General features: G+C 37.0%; 1 protein-coding gene across 1 annotated transcript in view; it reads right to left on the minus strand.

Moving 5' to 3' along the window:
- Nucleotides 1-17,160, minus strand: part of DMD (dystrophin) — a 2,035,184-nt gene that overhangs the window by 1,130,853 nt on the left and 887,171 nt on the right. Inside the window, exon 44 of the mRNA XM_065901098.1 lies at nucleotides 2,621-2,768. Within this exon, the coding sequence (XP_065757170.1) occupies nucleotides 2,621-2,768 (148 nt within the window). The remainder of the gene's footprint in view (nucleotides 1-2,620; nucleotides 2,769-17,160) is intronic.

A 17,160-nucleotide genomic window follows, 5' to 3' on the forward strand; every position in this document is an offset into this window, starting at 1 on the left:
CAAAGGATGCAGGTACTCTCAGAAAGCCACGGAGTCTCCTTGAGTTGAGGAGATGGAGCTGGGAATCCAAGGAGACCAAAGTGGCTAGAGTCACAGGGCAGAGCATCAGAGAGGAGACAGATACACAGAGAATAAACATTGGACATGTGTAGAGAACGCCCTTCCAGTCTTCAGCTCAGTCTCAATCAGTTCCTATATGAGAAGAAACTATCACTGTCTAGGGAGAGAACTACACAAAATTATTAAAGGGAACAACCACCAGAGTTCACATATGGCTGGGAAGAGTATCTGTTCCTGCCAGCCACAGTGGAAAACATCATTCACAGAGCATCAGAGTGAACAGTGAGATGGGTTTTGCTTCAGTAGTGGGGAAAAATTAGCCCTAGACTTAGGTTGTTCTGCTCAAAACTCAAAAAGTATAAGAGGAAGACACTCAAAAGATCAAACTGTTTCCAAGCAAACTAACTGTGTTCCAGCACAAAGGTCATTAATATTTATCTGCACAAATATATCAAGCACTCAACAAGTTAAAATTCACATCTGGCACCCAATCAAAAATTACCAGTCATCCAAAGAAGCAGGAGAATAATACCCATAACAAGGAGAAAAAAATTAATTGAAATTGACCCAAAATAGACACAGATGATAGAACTGGTAGACAAGTACATTATAACTGTTATTATAACTGTATTCCATATTTTCAAGAAGGTAAAGATTGACATGTTGAGTAGAGACATGGAAGATGTTAAAACTCTCTAGTCACACTTCAGCAATGTACCGAATCACACAAAACAACGTCTGAGGTTAAAATTATACACTAGATGAGATTAACCACAGATTAGATATGGTAAAAGATCAGATTAGTCCATTTGACAATAGAAATTATGTAAGATGAATTACAGCGAAAAAAAGACTGAAAATAAAAAGAACAAAACATCAGTGAGTGGCCTAATATATATTATCAGAGTCCCTGAAAAGGGGAACGGGGCAGAAAAATATTATTTTTAAATAACACCTTTAAAATTTCTGAATTTGATGAAAACTAAGGACACACAGATCCAAGAAGCTTAACAGACCTCAAGAAGAAGAAACACAAAGAAAACTATACCAAGGAACATCATAAACCAATTGCTCAATTCCCAAAAGCACTCCTAATAAACCTTCTGTATCCATTTCTGAGTGAGATGCCAACCTGAAATATATACCAATATCCATATCAAGACAACCACCCTCTGTGGAGTAGAAGGTATATACATATATATACCTACAATATACTTCTACATTGCTTTATTTTTTCATAATGAGTATATATTATTTTTACAACAAAAACAGATTAATATATGTAACTACCTTGTGATGGATATCTTTGAAAATGGCCAGAGGTTTATAAATCTCCCCAAGAACACCTTATATCTCTTATAATTCTGCCTTTAAGTCAGAAACCTAGTGATGCTGCATTAGCTCAAAATTCACTTCAGTGCTGTTACAAAATGTATTTTCTGTATGATGGCAGATTGGAAATCCACAAATTTCCTGTACCTGCAATGCCGATGCTGATGTATATAAAAATTTGATATACACATAATTACACAAGATTTCAAAATTATTCATTTTCTACGTTTACACAGCTTACACACACATAGGTGTTTAAATGCTAACTTTCTTAATATCAATAGGCCTATTTGCTATGCAAAAAATATTTGAGAATGGAGAACTGTAAGGTTGAAAATGATATTGCTTTTGTGAATCCAGCATTTTGAAATGTCTGGACTATTTAATACATTACCCTTTTCTTTGCTTTCATCTGTCTTAATCAGTGTTTTCTGGCATTCAAAAACTGGCCATAGTTCAAATCTACTTGACTGAAAATTGCTACCTGAACAACTTTAACTAAAAAATGTTGCAAAAACACTTAAGATTTGGTGTAATAAACACAGTATTTCTTATACCTAAGCCATATACTTTATAACATAAATTATAACCTCTACAATCCACTTTATCTGCATAATCAAAAGATACAGTAAGTTGAAATTTAACTGTACGCTGGTTATAATCCATATGTTGCATTTCCATTAACAAAAACCATAAAACAGTCAATAAGTACTGCCAATAAACTCTGCGTTGTTTTGGCCTCTAGACTATCTCAGAAGGCATTTTGTCAATAGAATATATAGAAATATTGCTACATCACCACAAATTGTCTTTAGGGAAACAACTGTAATTTCATCATGATGGATATTTCTAGCAACTACATGATTGCTAAGTATACCACAAGTTCTCCTCCTGGACAAAATCCAACATAAGGCAAAAACACACACTGCCCCAAAGCCACAGGACACCCTGCTGTAAGATGCTTCCCTGTATCAAAGATTCAATTACACTTTGCAGTTCATCAGGTAAACCAGTTACGTCTAGACTCCTATCCTGACACAAAACGTCCACTGCATAGTCTTCCAAAATGATCATCATGACAAGTTCTAGTAGATGCAATGCTGACAACAAAAGTCAAAAATTATAAATTTCCATCATCCTTCACAACCTGAACTTAAAGAAGTTAAGTAGTCGTGACGTTGTGGTGAAGATAAAAACAATTTGAAAAAAAGAGATCTCAAAAACTTACCTTAAGATACCATTTGTATTTGGCATGTTTCCAACTCTCAGGAACTTGTGTCTTTTTGAGAAAGTGTTCAGCTTCTGTTAGCCATTGATTAAATATCTTCATATCATAATGAAATCGCCGCCATTTTTCAACAGATCTGTCAAATTGCCTAGAATTTTAAAATATGGATCAAGAAAAATAAATGGATTATATGGACCTAGCATATATTTTATTACATTAACAAGGATATTATTTTGATAGCTTCTCACATTTGTATATTTCAAATCCAATTAACATAAATAATTAGTATAGAATACAGGATGAATTAAAAGGTTGTAATTTTCCCTTTAAAATTGATGAATACATTTTGTGATTGAAACAAAGATGGAAACAACTATCATGGAGTATTAGTGTTTTCTTCCCTATGAGAATATTTAATTTTTAATAAAATTTCAGGAATTAAAAAAATACATTAACATCTAATAAATTAAGTATTTTGAAGCTAGATACTAAAAGTGAAAATATTTTTTGGATCAAAATAAAATTATCTCATTAAACTCTATCAATTTCAGTCATATCTTGACCTAAAAGCGTCTATCCATTAAGATCCTCAAGCATTCAGGATGATAGATGTAACTTATACATAGGCTTACATGTAAAAAATCTACAAACTAACTGATATAGTAGTCTAAAACATGATGAGTGTTGTCTTCCTTTATCCTTCCAGTTTCACTGTATCCACTAACATTTTAAATTGAAATGCTGAAGGAATTTAGTGCAAGGTAATATGTTAACATCTCATATGAAAAGAATATTAAGAAGGAAGCATTTGGTCATTATCTGGTTGCAGAAGAGAATGAGGCAGAAATTATATGAGTCAAGGCTTTATGTTTACCCTAAGACAGTTGCACATAACAATCACTTGTGGCATTTAGAAAAAAAAACCAGCAATAAAACACTGATTTTGGGTCCCCAATCTAGACCAATTAAATCAGTATCTTTGGAGGTGGGATCCTTACACTGGTATTTTTAAAAGCACCCAGATGATTCTAATGTACGGTAAAGGTGAAAAATACTATATACTGTTAAGTTTTAAAGTTTTATGGGGTTCATGATCTACTGGGTCTCCCAATGCCCATCCAAACAAGCATTTGCCAGCACAAAAAAAAAGCCATCCTGAAGATTCCTGGCTGTAGAACTGCCTCACAATACAGCAGTCTGTCAAACTTCTCTGAGTTCTGCTCTTAAGATGCAATGGATTATAGATTTGAATATCTTGAGGATCTTCTCAGATCTCTGCCTCCATTTAGGAACTTTAAATAATTTTAGAACGCAAATAATGCCACAATTCCCTACTGTTTTACTGGGAAAGGAATGGAATTCACATTTATTAAACATTTACTATGAACCAGGCCCTGGGCTCAGTGCTTTCACGTATCCCATTCCACTGTCTCCTACAAAACACCCTGCAACATAACAATTATTACTTCCATTTCCCACTGGAGAAAACTGAGATGCTGAGTAAGTTACCAAAAGATAAATAGATATTAAATGGAAGAGAGGGAATTCTAACTCAGATCTCTCTGGTTTCAGTGGTGTCTTTTACCACCTTACATTAAATTTGCTGGGATTTCCTGTTTTCGAGATGAATTTTCACCAAGTTAAACAATTCAACATGATCGTTGTAGGCCTCTTTTTCCTATTTTTCTTCTTTATTTTCTTCCAATATTTAATTATATATCTACATGTACATTGCATTCTATCAGATATTGCATTTAATGATTAACTGTATTTTCACCTTAAAAATATCTAAAACAGACAGTATTTTGGTAGCATAAAAAAGGCAGCCAATGAGAGCCAAAAGAGGCAGTCTCTATAGCTAGCTTATAAAAAAGAATTCTACCTTTAATAAATAATGGCATTCTAGAGTTGATCAAATATGATATATCCATGAGCCACAAAATTATCTTGGAAAAGTTTGCATATTTAATAATAATTTTGTTTTCATATGTTTTCAGTGCTAATACACAAAACATGACTTAAGAATACATCATAAGAATTTATTCCCTTTAAAAAAAGAATTGTACATTTTATATGTCTTATAGGCACTTGAATCACTGGAGTCAAAGAGTTGTTAAATGAGAATCTAAAACACAATGAATCATAGTTGGCATTGTTCCATCTTAGTGAGACTGTAGTTGATTTTAGTTTTCATTATATGTATTTTTATGTTGTCAAGTTTTTCTGCAATGTGCATTTCATACTTTGAATATTCAGAAAAATAGTTGTTATTAAAATTTATTTATTTTAACTTGAACTATAGTTGATTTACAATATTATATTAGTTTCAGGTGTACAACCCAGTGATTCAATATTTTTGTAGACTATACTCCATTCAAAGTTACGGCTGTATTTTAAATAATGGCCATATTCCCTGTACTGTACAATATATCCTTGTTGCTTATTTATTTTATACATAGTAGTGTCACTTAATCCCATACTCTTATTTTGCCCCTCCCTTTTCCTTTCCCCACTGGTAACCACTAGTTTATTCTCTGAATCTGTGATTCTCTTTCTGTTTCATTATATACATTTAAAAATTTTTTTTAGATTCCACATATGAGATAACAGAGTGATAACATAGAAAATATCTTTGTCTGTCTGACTTATTTCACTAAGCATAATACTTTTTAAAAGGCAGTCTCACACACAAACAACTAACATCTCCAACTATCCTCCTGACACCATAGTTTGGGAAACAGGCAGAGGCTAACCAGACCACAGAGGAGTTGTCATTCGGTCATAATTTACCATCCCACCTTTGTAGGAGTCATCAGTCCCCTTCTTACTTTTCTTTTTTCCCAACCCAATCACCAGATTTACCCTCTTGCCAACCCTTTTAGCTACTGGGAGGTGACTGTTTCTCCAACATCTGTGCTATAAATACTCTTCATTCCAGTCTGCTGCAGATGTGTCCCTCCACCACTCACTGCACTGGCAATTACCATCTTCCACCAGATTCCACAAAGCCTCCTCCCATCCAATCCCTCTTCTTCTTCACAGTTTATCTATCCTCTAAATTCTCCAGGAGAAGAAAACCATCAGAGCCCATACAACTGATCATGGTACCCCTTAGTTCTTCAAGACCAAGTTGGAGATAGGAAGAGAAGGGAAACAGTCTGAGAGCTCAGGCTTCTCTACTAACATCTGTGTTCCAGGTCCACAAAAATGAGACAGGATGGAGTTACCAGCCAGAAAGGACTCTCTGCAGTCCCTCCATGCCCTGCTACTGTCTCAGGATTTCGTGACTTTGTACATTAGTCCAATATTCCTGAAGTGTCCTCCTTCCCTTTGCTCCCTTTTCCCCAGCTCCTGCAATCTGAACCTTTTCATACTTAAAGACTTGATCTGAACTACTTATACTGTCACTTTATAAACATCTAAATATAGAATATTCACTAGAGTCTGCGACTGCTAAAACTTCGAAAACTGTAAAGCTGATTTAATTTTATTATTAAAATTAGTGTTAAAATAAGTAACTCTATTCAAACAAAATATTAAATAAAAGCATGAACTTTACATGTGATGACATTTAATGTGAGTAATAATATTTTAAATTCCATTTTAAGCATCACATAAAAATCTTAAATATACTTTCCAGCATTTTAATATACATTGTTAACAGCCAAATCTAAATCTATTCTTGAATTTACTATGTAAAGTTTCATTTTTTATCATGACTACTTATAAACTTAAACTCTTTCCCACCAAGTAACATTCCAAATGAATAGATATAAATTTTGCTAGTTTTGCAATGTTACATTTATAAATTTAGTCTCTAATCACTCACTATGCTCCCTAAATTCCTCTCATTCCATTAACTGGATGGTCCATGACTGAGGAAAAAGGCAGCAACAACCAGAAACACATAGAGATGTTAAAAATAGCATTCAGGGAAAGAAATATTAGTTTTACCCTCTGTATTATTACAAGGGGGAAAAAAAGTTGCTGCTTTTTTTCCTGGCAGTAAGAGGAAATGTAGACCCAAATAAATAAAAAAACAAAAAAATGTCAGTATAAACATATGGATAATAAATCAAGTGATTTTAAAATTTTGCAAATATTAAAATCCTCATTCACTGTGCAAGCAGTATTTAAAATTACACTGCTGCTTCACTTATGTTAGTCAGATTATTCTCGAGCATAAATTACATCTAGGGAATAATTTAGGTACTTTGGGACATACTTTAACACTTTCAGGCCATTAAGGTGATGCTCAATTCCATGAAATAAATTTAAATAAATAACACCCTAGTAGCCTTCTGACATATCCACCGTGGCTTTATACTTAAGGTCTGCAAACTCAGCACTGGGCTGCTGAGTATTTCTTTCTACCTATTTCATCTTTGATTAGGTGAGTGGGAGGGCTCTTGGTGAAAGTCTCATGGTCCAAACTATAGCAGCTGATAAATAAAAGTTAAATTAGACATTTGCCTCAAATCATAGTACCTAACTCACCTACCCACACCTGCACTCCCTGATCCCTGTTTACCCAGTAGTCAAATTATTTAATAAAACCTAAGTATACTAGCAGTACTGAAATACTTCCTACAGAACGTGGCTCACTCTGGGGAACTCTTCCATGGCTTCAACTTTCCTCACGCCTCTCATACGCCTTTTAAATCTTACTCCTAACATTTCTAGACAAAAGTCAGTTCTCTCATGCCTAATTTATATACTGAGCCTAGATCCATGCATGTATAATTAGACTCCATTCCAGTTGGCTGTCTCACTGCAACCACTCACTGGACACAGGCTTATACCCGAACCCGTGACCTTGCCTCCTCACACAGGTAGAGCACAGTGGTCAGACTGCCTAGGGTGGAATCATGGCTCCACCATCTACTTTGTGGCCTTGGGCAAGTAAGTGACCTCTCTGAAAAGTTATTATAAAAGTAGTATCTCCCTCCTAAGGCTAATTTTGAGGGTTACATATATGAATGTATTTAAATTTCTTAGAACAGTAATTGGTAGGGTTCAACAAATATGAGTAGTAGTTTTTGTTATTATTATTCTGTCTATATTTGCTTAGGTTTTCAAATGCAACTGAAACCACCAGTATAGAATCCAAGCCATGTCATTGTCTCTCTGGTGGGGAATCAGACGTATAAGAAACAAGTTCATTTTCAGGATTGAAATTAATTAAATACATGATGGAATTAGCTTGTTTACAGAAGCTGAATCACTACTCCAGCATAGAATACATGGTTGACCATGCCTGGCTCTGACCACCCTATATATATATATTTGTTTTTTAAACACCTTTTATTGTGAAATATAACTGATAAACAGAAGAATCTATACAATACCATGTTACCATAACCCAAGACAAAATTTTTTTTAAAAATCTCCAGCAGTCAGAAATCCCTCTTGAACCCCCTCCCAATCATTATCCCCTCTTTCTCCCACAATATAACCTCCACCCTTTCGTGGTAATCATTTCCTTAGAAGTTTGTAATTTAAATACACATTTCTAACAGTAGAGTTTGGCTGTTGTATGTTTTTGAACTTCTTATATATGGAACCATATAATATGTATTTTTTGGTAAGATGGTTCATTTGCTCAATACTATACATTTAAGATTAATCCAGGGGAAGATGGCAGAAAAGTAAGACGCGGACATCATCTTCCTCCCCACAGATACACCAGAAATACATCTACACGTGGAACAACTCCTACAGAACACCTACTGAACGCTGGCAGAAGACCTCAGACTTCCCAAAAGGCAAGAAACACCCCCACGTACCTGGGTAGGGCAAAAGAATAAACAGAGACAAAACGATAGGGACAGGACCCGCACCAGTGGGAGGGAGCTGTGAAGGAGGAAAGGTTTCCACACACTAGGAAGCCCCTTCGGGGGCAGAGACTGTGGGTGGTGAAGCAGGGGAGCTTCGGGACCGCAGAGGAGAGCACAGCCACAAGGGTGCGGAGGGCAAAGCGGAGAGATTCCCGCACAGAGGATCAGGGCCGAACGGCAATCACCAGCCCGAGAGGCTTGTCTGCTCACCCCCAGGGGTGGGCGGGGCTGGGAGTTGAGGCTCGGGCATTCAGAGCCCCAAGAGAGGGCTGGGGTTGGCAGCATGAACACAGCCTGCAGGGGGTTAGTGCGCCACGTCTAGCCGGGAGGGAGTCCGGGTAAAAATCTGGACCTTCTGAAGAGGCAAGAGACTTTTTCTTCCCTCTTGGTTTCCTGGTGCGTGAGGAGAGGGGATTAAGAGGGCTGCTTAAAGGAGCTCCAGAGAGGGGGGCGAGCCACGGCTAAAAGCGCGGACCCCAGAGACGGGCATGAGACGCTAAGGCTGCTGCTGCTGCCACCAAGAAGCCGGTGTGTGAGCACAGGTTACTATCCACACCGCCCTTCTGGGGAGCCTGTGCAGCCCGCCACTGCGAGGGTCCCGGGCTCCAGGGACAACTCCCCCGGGAGAACGCACGGCGCGCCTCAGGCTGGTGCAACGTCATGCCGGCCTCTGCCGCTGCAGGTTTGCCCCGCATCCGTGCCCCTCCCTCCCCCCACCCAAACCTGAGTGAGCCAGAGCCCCCGAATCAGCGGCTCCTTTAATCCCGTCCTGTCTGAGCGAAGAACAGACGCCCTCCAGCGACCTACACACAGAGGCGGGGCCAAATGCAAAGCTGAGCCCCTGGGAGCTGTGAGAACAAAGAAGAGAAAGGGAAATCTCTCCCAGCAGCCTCAGAAGCAGCGGATTAAAGCTCCACAATCAACTTGATGTACCCTGCATCTGTGGAATACATGAATAGACAACGAATCATCCCAAATTGAGGAGGTGGAATTTGACAGCAAGATTTATGATTTTTCCCCCTTTTCCTCTTTATGTGAGTGTGTATGTGTACGCTTCTGTGTGAGATTTTGTCTGTATAGCTTTGCTTCCACCATTTGTCCTAGGGTTCTATCCTTCCTTTTTTTTAAAAAAAAATTTTTCTTAATAATTATTTTTTATTTTAATAACTTTATTTTATTTTACTTTATCTTCTTTATTTCTTTCTTTCTTTCTGTCCTTCCCTCCTTTAGACAACAAATCATCCCAAATTGAAGAGGTGGACTTTGAGAGCAAGATTTATGATTTTTTCCCCTTTTCCTCTTTCTGTGAGTGTGTATGTGTATGCTTCTGTGTGAGATATGTCTATAAAGCTTTGCTTCCACCATTTGTCCTAGGGTTCTATCCGTCCGTTTTTTTTTTTCCTTAATAATTATTTTTTTATTTTAATAACTTTATTACATTTTATCGTACTTTATTTTACTTTATCTTCTTTATTTCTTTTTTTCCTTCCTTCCCTCCTCCCTTCCTTCCTTCCTCACTCCCTCCCTCCCTCCTTTCTTTCTTTCTTTCTATTCCTACTAATTCTTTCTATCTACATTTTCTCCCTTTTCTTCTGAGCCCTGTGGATGAAAGGCTCTTGGTGCTGCAGTCAGGAGTCAGTGCTGTGCCTCTGAGGTGGGAGAGCCAACTTCAGGACACTGGTCCACAAGAGACCTACCAGCTCCACATAATATCAAATGGCGAAAATCTCCCAGAGATCTCCATCTCAACACCAGCACCCAGCTTCACTCAACGACCAGCAAGCTACAGTGCTGGACATCCTATGCCAAACAACTAGCAAGACAGGAACACAACCCCACCCATCAGCAGAGAGGCTGCCTAAAATCATAATAAGGCCACAGACACCCCAAAACACACCACAAGATGTGGACCTGCCCACCAGAAAGACAAGATCCAGCCTCATCCACCACAACACAGGCACTAGTCCCCTCCACCAGGAAGCCTACAAAACCCACTGAACCAACCTTAGCCACTGGCATCAGACACCAAAAACAATGGGAACTACGAACCTGCAGCCTGCAAAAAGGAGACCCCAAACACAGTAAGATAAGCAAAATGAGAAGACAGAAAAACACACAGCAGATGAAGGAGCAAGATAAAAACCCACCAGACCTAACAAATGAAGAGGAAATGGGCAGTCTACCTGAAAAAGAATTCAGAATAATGATAGTAAAGATGATCCAAAATCTTGGAAATAGAATAGACAAAATGCAAGCAACATTTAACAAGGACCTGGAAGAAGTAAAGATGAAACAAACAACGATGAACAACACAATAAATGAAATTAAAAATACTCTAGATGGGATCAATAGCAGAATAACTGAGGCAGAAGAACAGATAAGTGACCTGGAAGATAAAATAGTGGAAATAACTACTGCAGAGCAGAATAAAGAAAAAAGAATGACAAGAACTGAGGACAGTCTCAGAGACCTCTGAGACAACATTAAATGCACCAACATTCAAATTATAGGGGTTCCAGAAGAAGAAGAGAAAAAGAAAGGGACTGAGAAAATATTTGAAGAGATTATAGTGGAAAACTTCCCTAATATGGGAAAGGAAATACTTAATCAAGCCCAGGAAGCACAGACAGTCCCATATAGGATAAATCCAAGGAGAAATACGCCAAGACACATATTAATCAAATGGTCAAAAGTTAAATACAAAGAAAACATATTAAAAACAGCAAGGGAAAAACAACAAATAACACACAAGGGAATCCCCATAAGGTTTTAACAGCTGATCTTTCAGCCGAAACTCTGCAAGCCAGAAAGGCATGGCAGGACATATTTAAAGTGATGACGGAGAATAACCTGCAATCAAGATTACTCTACCCAACAAGGATCTCATTCAGATTTGATGGAGAAATCAAAACCTTTACAGACAAGCAAAAGCTGAGAGAGTTCAGCACCACCAAACCAGCTTTACAACAACTGCTAAAGGAATTTCTCTAGGCAAGAAACAAAAGAGAAGGAAAAAAACCTACAATAACGAACCCAAAACAATTAAGAAAATGGATATAGGAACATACATACCGATAATTACCTTAAATGTAAATGGACTAAATGCTCCCACCAAAAGACACAGATTGGCTGAATGGATACAAAAACAAGACCCATATATTTGCTGTCTACAAGAGACCCACTTCAGACCTAGATACACATACGGACTGAAAGTAAGGGGATGGAAAAAGATATTTCATGCAAATGGAATCCAAAAGAAAGTTGGAGTACCAATTCTCATATCAGACAATACAGACTTTAAAATAAAGACTATTAGAAGAGACAAAGACGGACAGTACATAATGATCAAGGGATCGATCCAAGAAGAAGATATAACAACTGTAAATATTTATGCACCCAACATAGGAGCACCTCAATACATAAGGCAAATACTAACAGCCATAAAAGGGGAAATCGACAGTAACACATTCATAGTAGGGGACTTTAACACCCCACTTTCACCAATGGACAGATCATCCAAAATGAAAATAAATAAGGAGACACAAGCTTTAAATGATACATTAAACAAGATGGACTTAATTGATATTTATAGGACATTCCATCCAAAAACAACAGAATACACAGTTTTCTCAAGTGCTCATGGAACATTCTCCAGGATAGATCATATCTTGGGTCACAGGTCAAGCCTTGGTAAATTTAAGAAAATTGAAATTGTTTCAATTATCTTTTCTGACCACAACTTAATGAGAGTATCAATTACAGGAAAAGATCTGTAGAAAATACAAACACATGGAGGCTAAACAATACACTACTTAATAACGAAATGATCATGGAAGAAATCAAAGAGGAAATTTAAAAATACCTAGAAACAAATGACAATGGAGACACGACGACTCAAAATCTATGGGATGCAGCAAAAGCAGTTCTAAGAGGGAAGTTTATAGTAATACAGTCCTACCTTAAAAAACAGGAAACATCTCGAATAAACAACCTAACCTGGCACCTAAAGCAATAAGAGAAAGTAGAATAAAAATCCCCCAAAGTTAGCAGAAGGAAAGAAATTATAAAAATCAGATCAGAAATAAATGAAAAAGAAATGAAGAAAACAATAGCAAAGATCAATAAAACTAAAAGCTGGTTCTTTGAGGAGATAAACAAAATTGATAAACCATTAGCCAGACTCATCAAGAAAAAAAGGGAGATAACTCAAATCAATAGAATTAGAAATGAAAAAGGAGAAATAACAACTGACACTGCAGAAATACAAAAGATCAAGAGAGATTACTACAAGCAACTCTATGCCAATAAAATGGACAACCTGGAAGAAATGGACAAATTCTTAGAAATGCACAACCTGCCAAGACTGAATCAGGAAGAAATAGAAGATATGAACAGACCAATCACAAGCACTGAAATGGAAACTGTGATTAAAAATCTTCCAACAAACAAAAGCCCAGGACCAGATGGCTCCACAGGTGAATTCTATCAAACATTTAGAGAAGAGCTAACACCTATCTTTCTCAAACTGTACCAAAATATAGCAGAGGGAGGAACACTCCCAAACTCATTCTATGAAGCCACCATCACCGTGATACCAAAACCAGACAAGGATGTCACAAAGAAAGAAAACTACAGGCCAATATCACTGATGAACATAGATGCAAAAATCCTCAACAAAATACTAGCAAACAGAATCCAACAGCACATTAAAAGGATCACACACCATGATCAAGTGGGGTTTATTCCAGGAATGCAAGGATTCTTCAATATACGCAAATCAATCAATGTGATAAACCATATTAACAAAGTGAAGGAGAAAAACCATATGATCATCTCAATAGATGCAGAGAAAGCTTTCGACAAAATTCAACACCCATTTATGATAAAAACCCTCCAGAAAGTACGCATAGAGGGAACTTTCCGCAACATAATAAAGGCTATATATGACAAACCCACAGCCAACATCGTCCTCAATGGTGAAAAACTGAAAGCATTTCCACTAAGATCAGGAACAAGACAAGGATGTCCACTCTCACCACTCTTATTCAACATAGTTTTGGAAGTTTTAGCCACAGCAATCAGAGAAGAAAAGGAAAGAAAAGGAATCCAAATCGGAAAAGAAGAAGAAAAGCTGTCACTGTTTGCAGATGACATGATACTATACACAGAGAATCCTAAAGATGCTACCAGAAAACTACAGAGCTAATCAATGAATTTGGTAAAGTAGCAGGATACAAAATTAATGCACAGAAATCTCTGGCATTCCTATACACTAATCATGAAAAATCTGAAAGTGAAATCAAGAAAACACTCCCATTTACCACTGCAACAAAAAGAATAAAATATCTAGGAATAAACCTACCGAAGGAGACAAAAGACCTGTATGCAGAAAATTATAAGACACTGATGAAAGAAATTAAAGATGATACAAATAGATGGAGAGATATACCTCGTTCTTGGATTGGAAGAATCAACATTGTGAAAATGATTCTACTACCCAAGGCAATCTACAGATTCAATGCAATCCCTATCAAACTACCACTGGCATTTTTCACAGAACTAGAACAAAAAATTTCACAATTTGTATGGAAACACAAAAGACCCCGAATAGCCAAAGCAATCTTGAGAACGAAAAACGGAGCTGGAGGAATCAGGCTCCCTGACTTCAGACTATACTACAAAGCTACAGTAATCAAGACAGTATGGTACTGGCACAAAAACAGAAATATAGATCAATGGAACAGCAGAGAAAGCCCAGAGATAAACCCACGCACATATGGTCACCTTATCTTTGATAAAGGAGGCAGGAATGTACAGTGGAGAAAGGACAGTCTCTTCAATAAGTGGTGCTGGGAAAACTGGACAGGTACATATAAAATTATGAGATTAGATCACTCCCTAACACCATATACAAAAATAAGCTGAAAATGGATTAAAGACCTAAATGTAAGGCCAGAAACTATCAAACTCTTAGAGGAAAACATAGGCACAACAGTCTGTGACATAAATCACAGCAAGATCCTTTGTGACCCAACTCCCAGAGAAATGGAAATAAAAACAAAAATAAACAAATGGGACCTAATGAAACTTAAAAGCTTTTGCACAGCAAAGGAAACCATAAACAAGACCAAAAGACAGCCCTCAGAATGGGAGAAAATATTTGCAAATGAAGCAGCTGACAAAGGATTAATCTCCAAAATATACAAGCAGTTCATGTGGCTCAATATCAAAAAAAACAAACAACCCAATCCAAAAATGGGCAGAAGACCTAAATAGACATTTCTCCAAAGAAGATATACAGACTGCCAACAAACACATGAAAGAATTCTCAACTGCATTGATCATTAGAGAAATGCAAATCAAAACTACAATGAGATATCAGCTCACACCAGTCAGAATGGCCATCATCAAAAAATCTAGAAACAATAAATGCTGGAGAGGGTGTGGAGAAAAGGGAACAATCTTGCACTGTTGGTGGGAATGTAAATTGATATAGCCACTGTGGAGAACAGTATGGAGGTTCCTTAGAAAAACTACAAATAGAACTACCATATGACCCAGCAATCCCACTACTGGGCATATACCCTGAGAAAACGATAATTCAAAAAGAGTCGTGTACCAAAATGTTCACTGCAGCTCTATTTACAATAGCCCGGAGATGGAAACAACCTAAGTGCCCATCATCGGATGAATGGATAAAGAAGATGTGGCACATATACAGAATGGAATATTACTCAGCCATAAAAAGAAACGAAATTGAGCTATTTGTACTGAGTTGGATGGACCCAGAGTCTGTCATACAGTGAAGTAAGTCAGAAAGAGAAATACAAATACCATATGCTAACACATATATATGGAATTTAAGAGAAAAATATGTCATGAAGAACCTACGGGTAAGACAGGAATAAAGACACAGACCTACTAGAGAATGGACTTGAGGATATGGGGAGGGGAAGGATAAGCTGTGACAGAGCACGAGAGAGGCATGGACATATATACACTACCAAACGTAAGGTAGATAGCTAGTGGGAAGCAGCCGCATAGCACAGGGAGATCAGCTCGGTGCTTTGTGACCGCCTGGAGGGGTGGGATAGGGAGGGTGGGAGGGAGGGAGACGTAAGAGGGAAGAGATATGGGAACATATGTATATGTATAACTGATTCACTTTGTTATAAAGCAGAAACTAACACACCATTGTAAGGCAATTATACTCCAATAAAGATGTAAAAAAAAAAGATTAATCCATATTTTTGCTTATACATTGCTGTATAATATTCCATAGTGTGATTTTCTTTTTTAACTGTTAATAAATATCTAGGTTGTTTCTAGTTTGGGGCTACTATGATGCCGCTATAGGCATTCCTGTACCTGTCTCCTGGAATGTGTACACAAGCATTTCTGTAGAGTATATACCTAGGAGTGAAACTGATGGACCATCAGTCATGCATGCACATCTCTAATATTACCAATTAATGCCAAATCATTTTTACCCCTAGTTGTAGTAGTGAATGAAAGTTTATACTCTTATTTACAATTTATAGTCCAAGTAGCAGTGTATGAGAATTCCAGTTGTTCCATATTCTCACCACCATGTGGTACTATCAGACTTTTAAATTTCAACTATTCTGGGTGGTATATAGTGATGTGTTATTTTAGTTTTAATTTGCAAGTTCCTGACTACTAATGGGGCTGACAAAATCTTTTTATGTTTATTGGCCATTTGTATTTCTTATTTTGTGAAGATGACAAAAGTCTTGGTGTTATTGTGAAACATAAAACACAGTTGTTATTTACTACAAAGTGATCATTCTATGAATACCATCCAGATCAAATAGAAAACATTGTCAGCAGCCCAGAAGCCCTCTTTGTGCCCCTTCTCACATTTCAAGAACTTCTCCCAATTTTCTACCAGATAGTCTGCTCTTAAAGATTTACAGGAATTCTTCATGATTATGGATATACACATTATATTATTTATATGTGTGTTCCAAATATTTTATCCCACTCTGTGACTTTCATTTTCACTCTCTCAAGGTCGTCTTTTGATGTACAGAAGTTATTAACATACACTATAATCCAGTTTATTATTTTATGATTAGTGCTTTATACATCTCTTTAAGAAATCTTCCATTACTCAATATTCATTTACAAATACGCCTTTACTTTGTTATAAAAGTTTTATTAATTTGCTTTTTCCCATTCATATCTATAATCCTCCAGTATTATATTTTTGTGTATAGTGTGAAATAGAATGTATATATATATTTTTCGCAGCAAGACATTCTGTTTTAATTTTTAAGTCAAGTCATACAAACAGAACAAAATAATGCTGTACAGTGGAAAAATTAAAGTGTGTGCTGTGAAAAATAAGCCTCTCTCCCACTTCATACACCCCCCAACTCTGCTAGCTATTCTCTCATTGTAACTAAGAGTTTTATAATTTGAAATATTTATAGAGCTGGGCAAATAAACAAATACAGTGTTTTAAAGTGAGCTTTCTCATTCAGTTTTATTGTTTTCAATATATCCATTGCTAGCCTTTTTACAGCTCTGGATTGACATTTTATTTTGTAACACCCGGCTCATTTCATCTTTATTCTTCTCTAGGTTGTGAGTCTGATTCTCAGGCTTCACCAGTTTGGAGTGGTTCTTTGATTTTTGTTTCTCACAGTGGTCATAATACTGGAGTTTAGGAACTCATTC

The sequence above is a fragment of the Phocoena phocoena genome, chromosome X (genome assembly GCF_963924675.1).
Source record: "Phocoena phocoena chromosome X, mPhoPho1.1, whole genome shotgun sequence".
Lineage (NCBI taxonomy): Eukaryota > Metazoa > Chordata > Mammalia > Artiodactyla > Phocoenidae > Phocoena > Phocoena phocoena.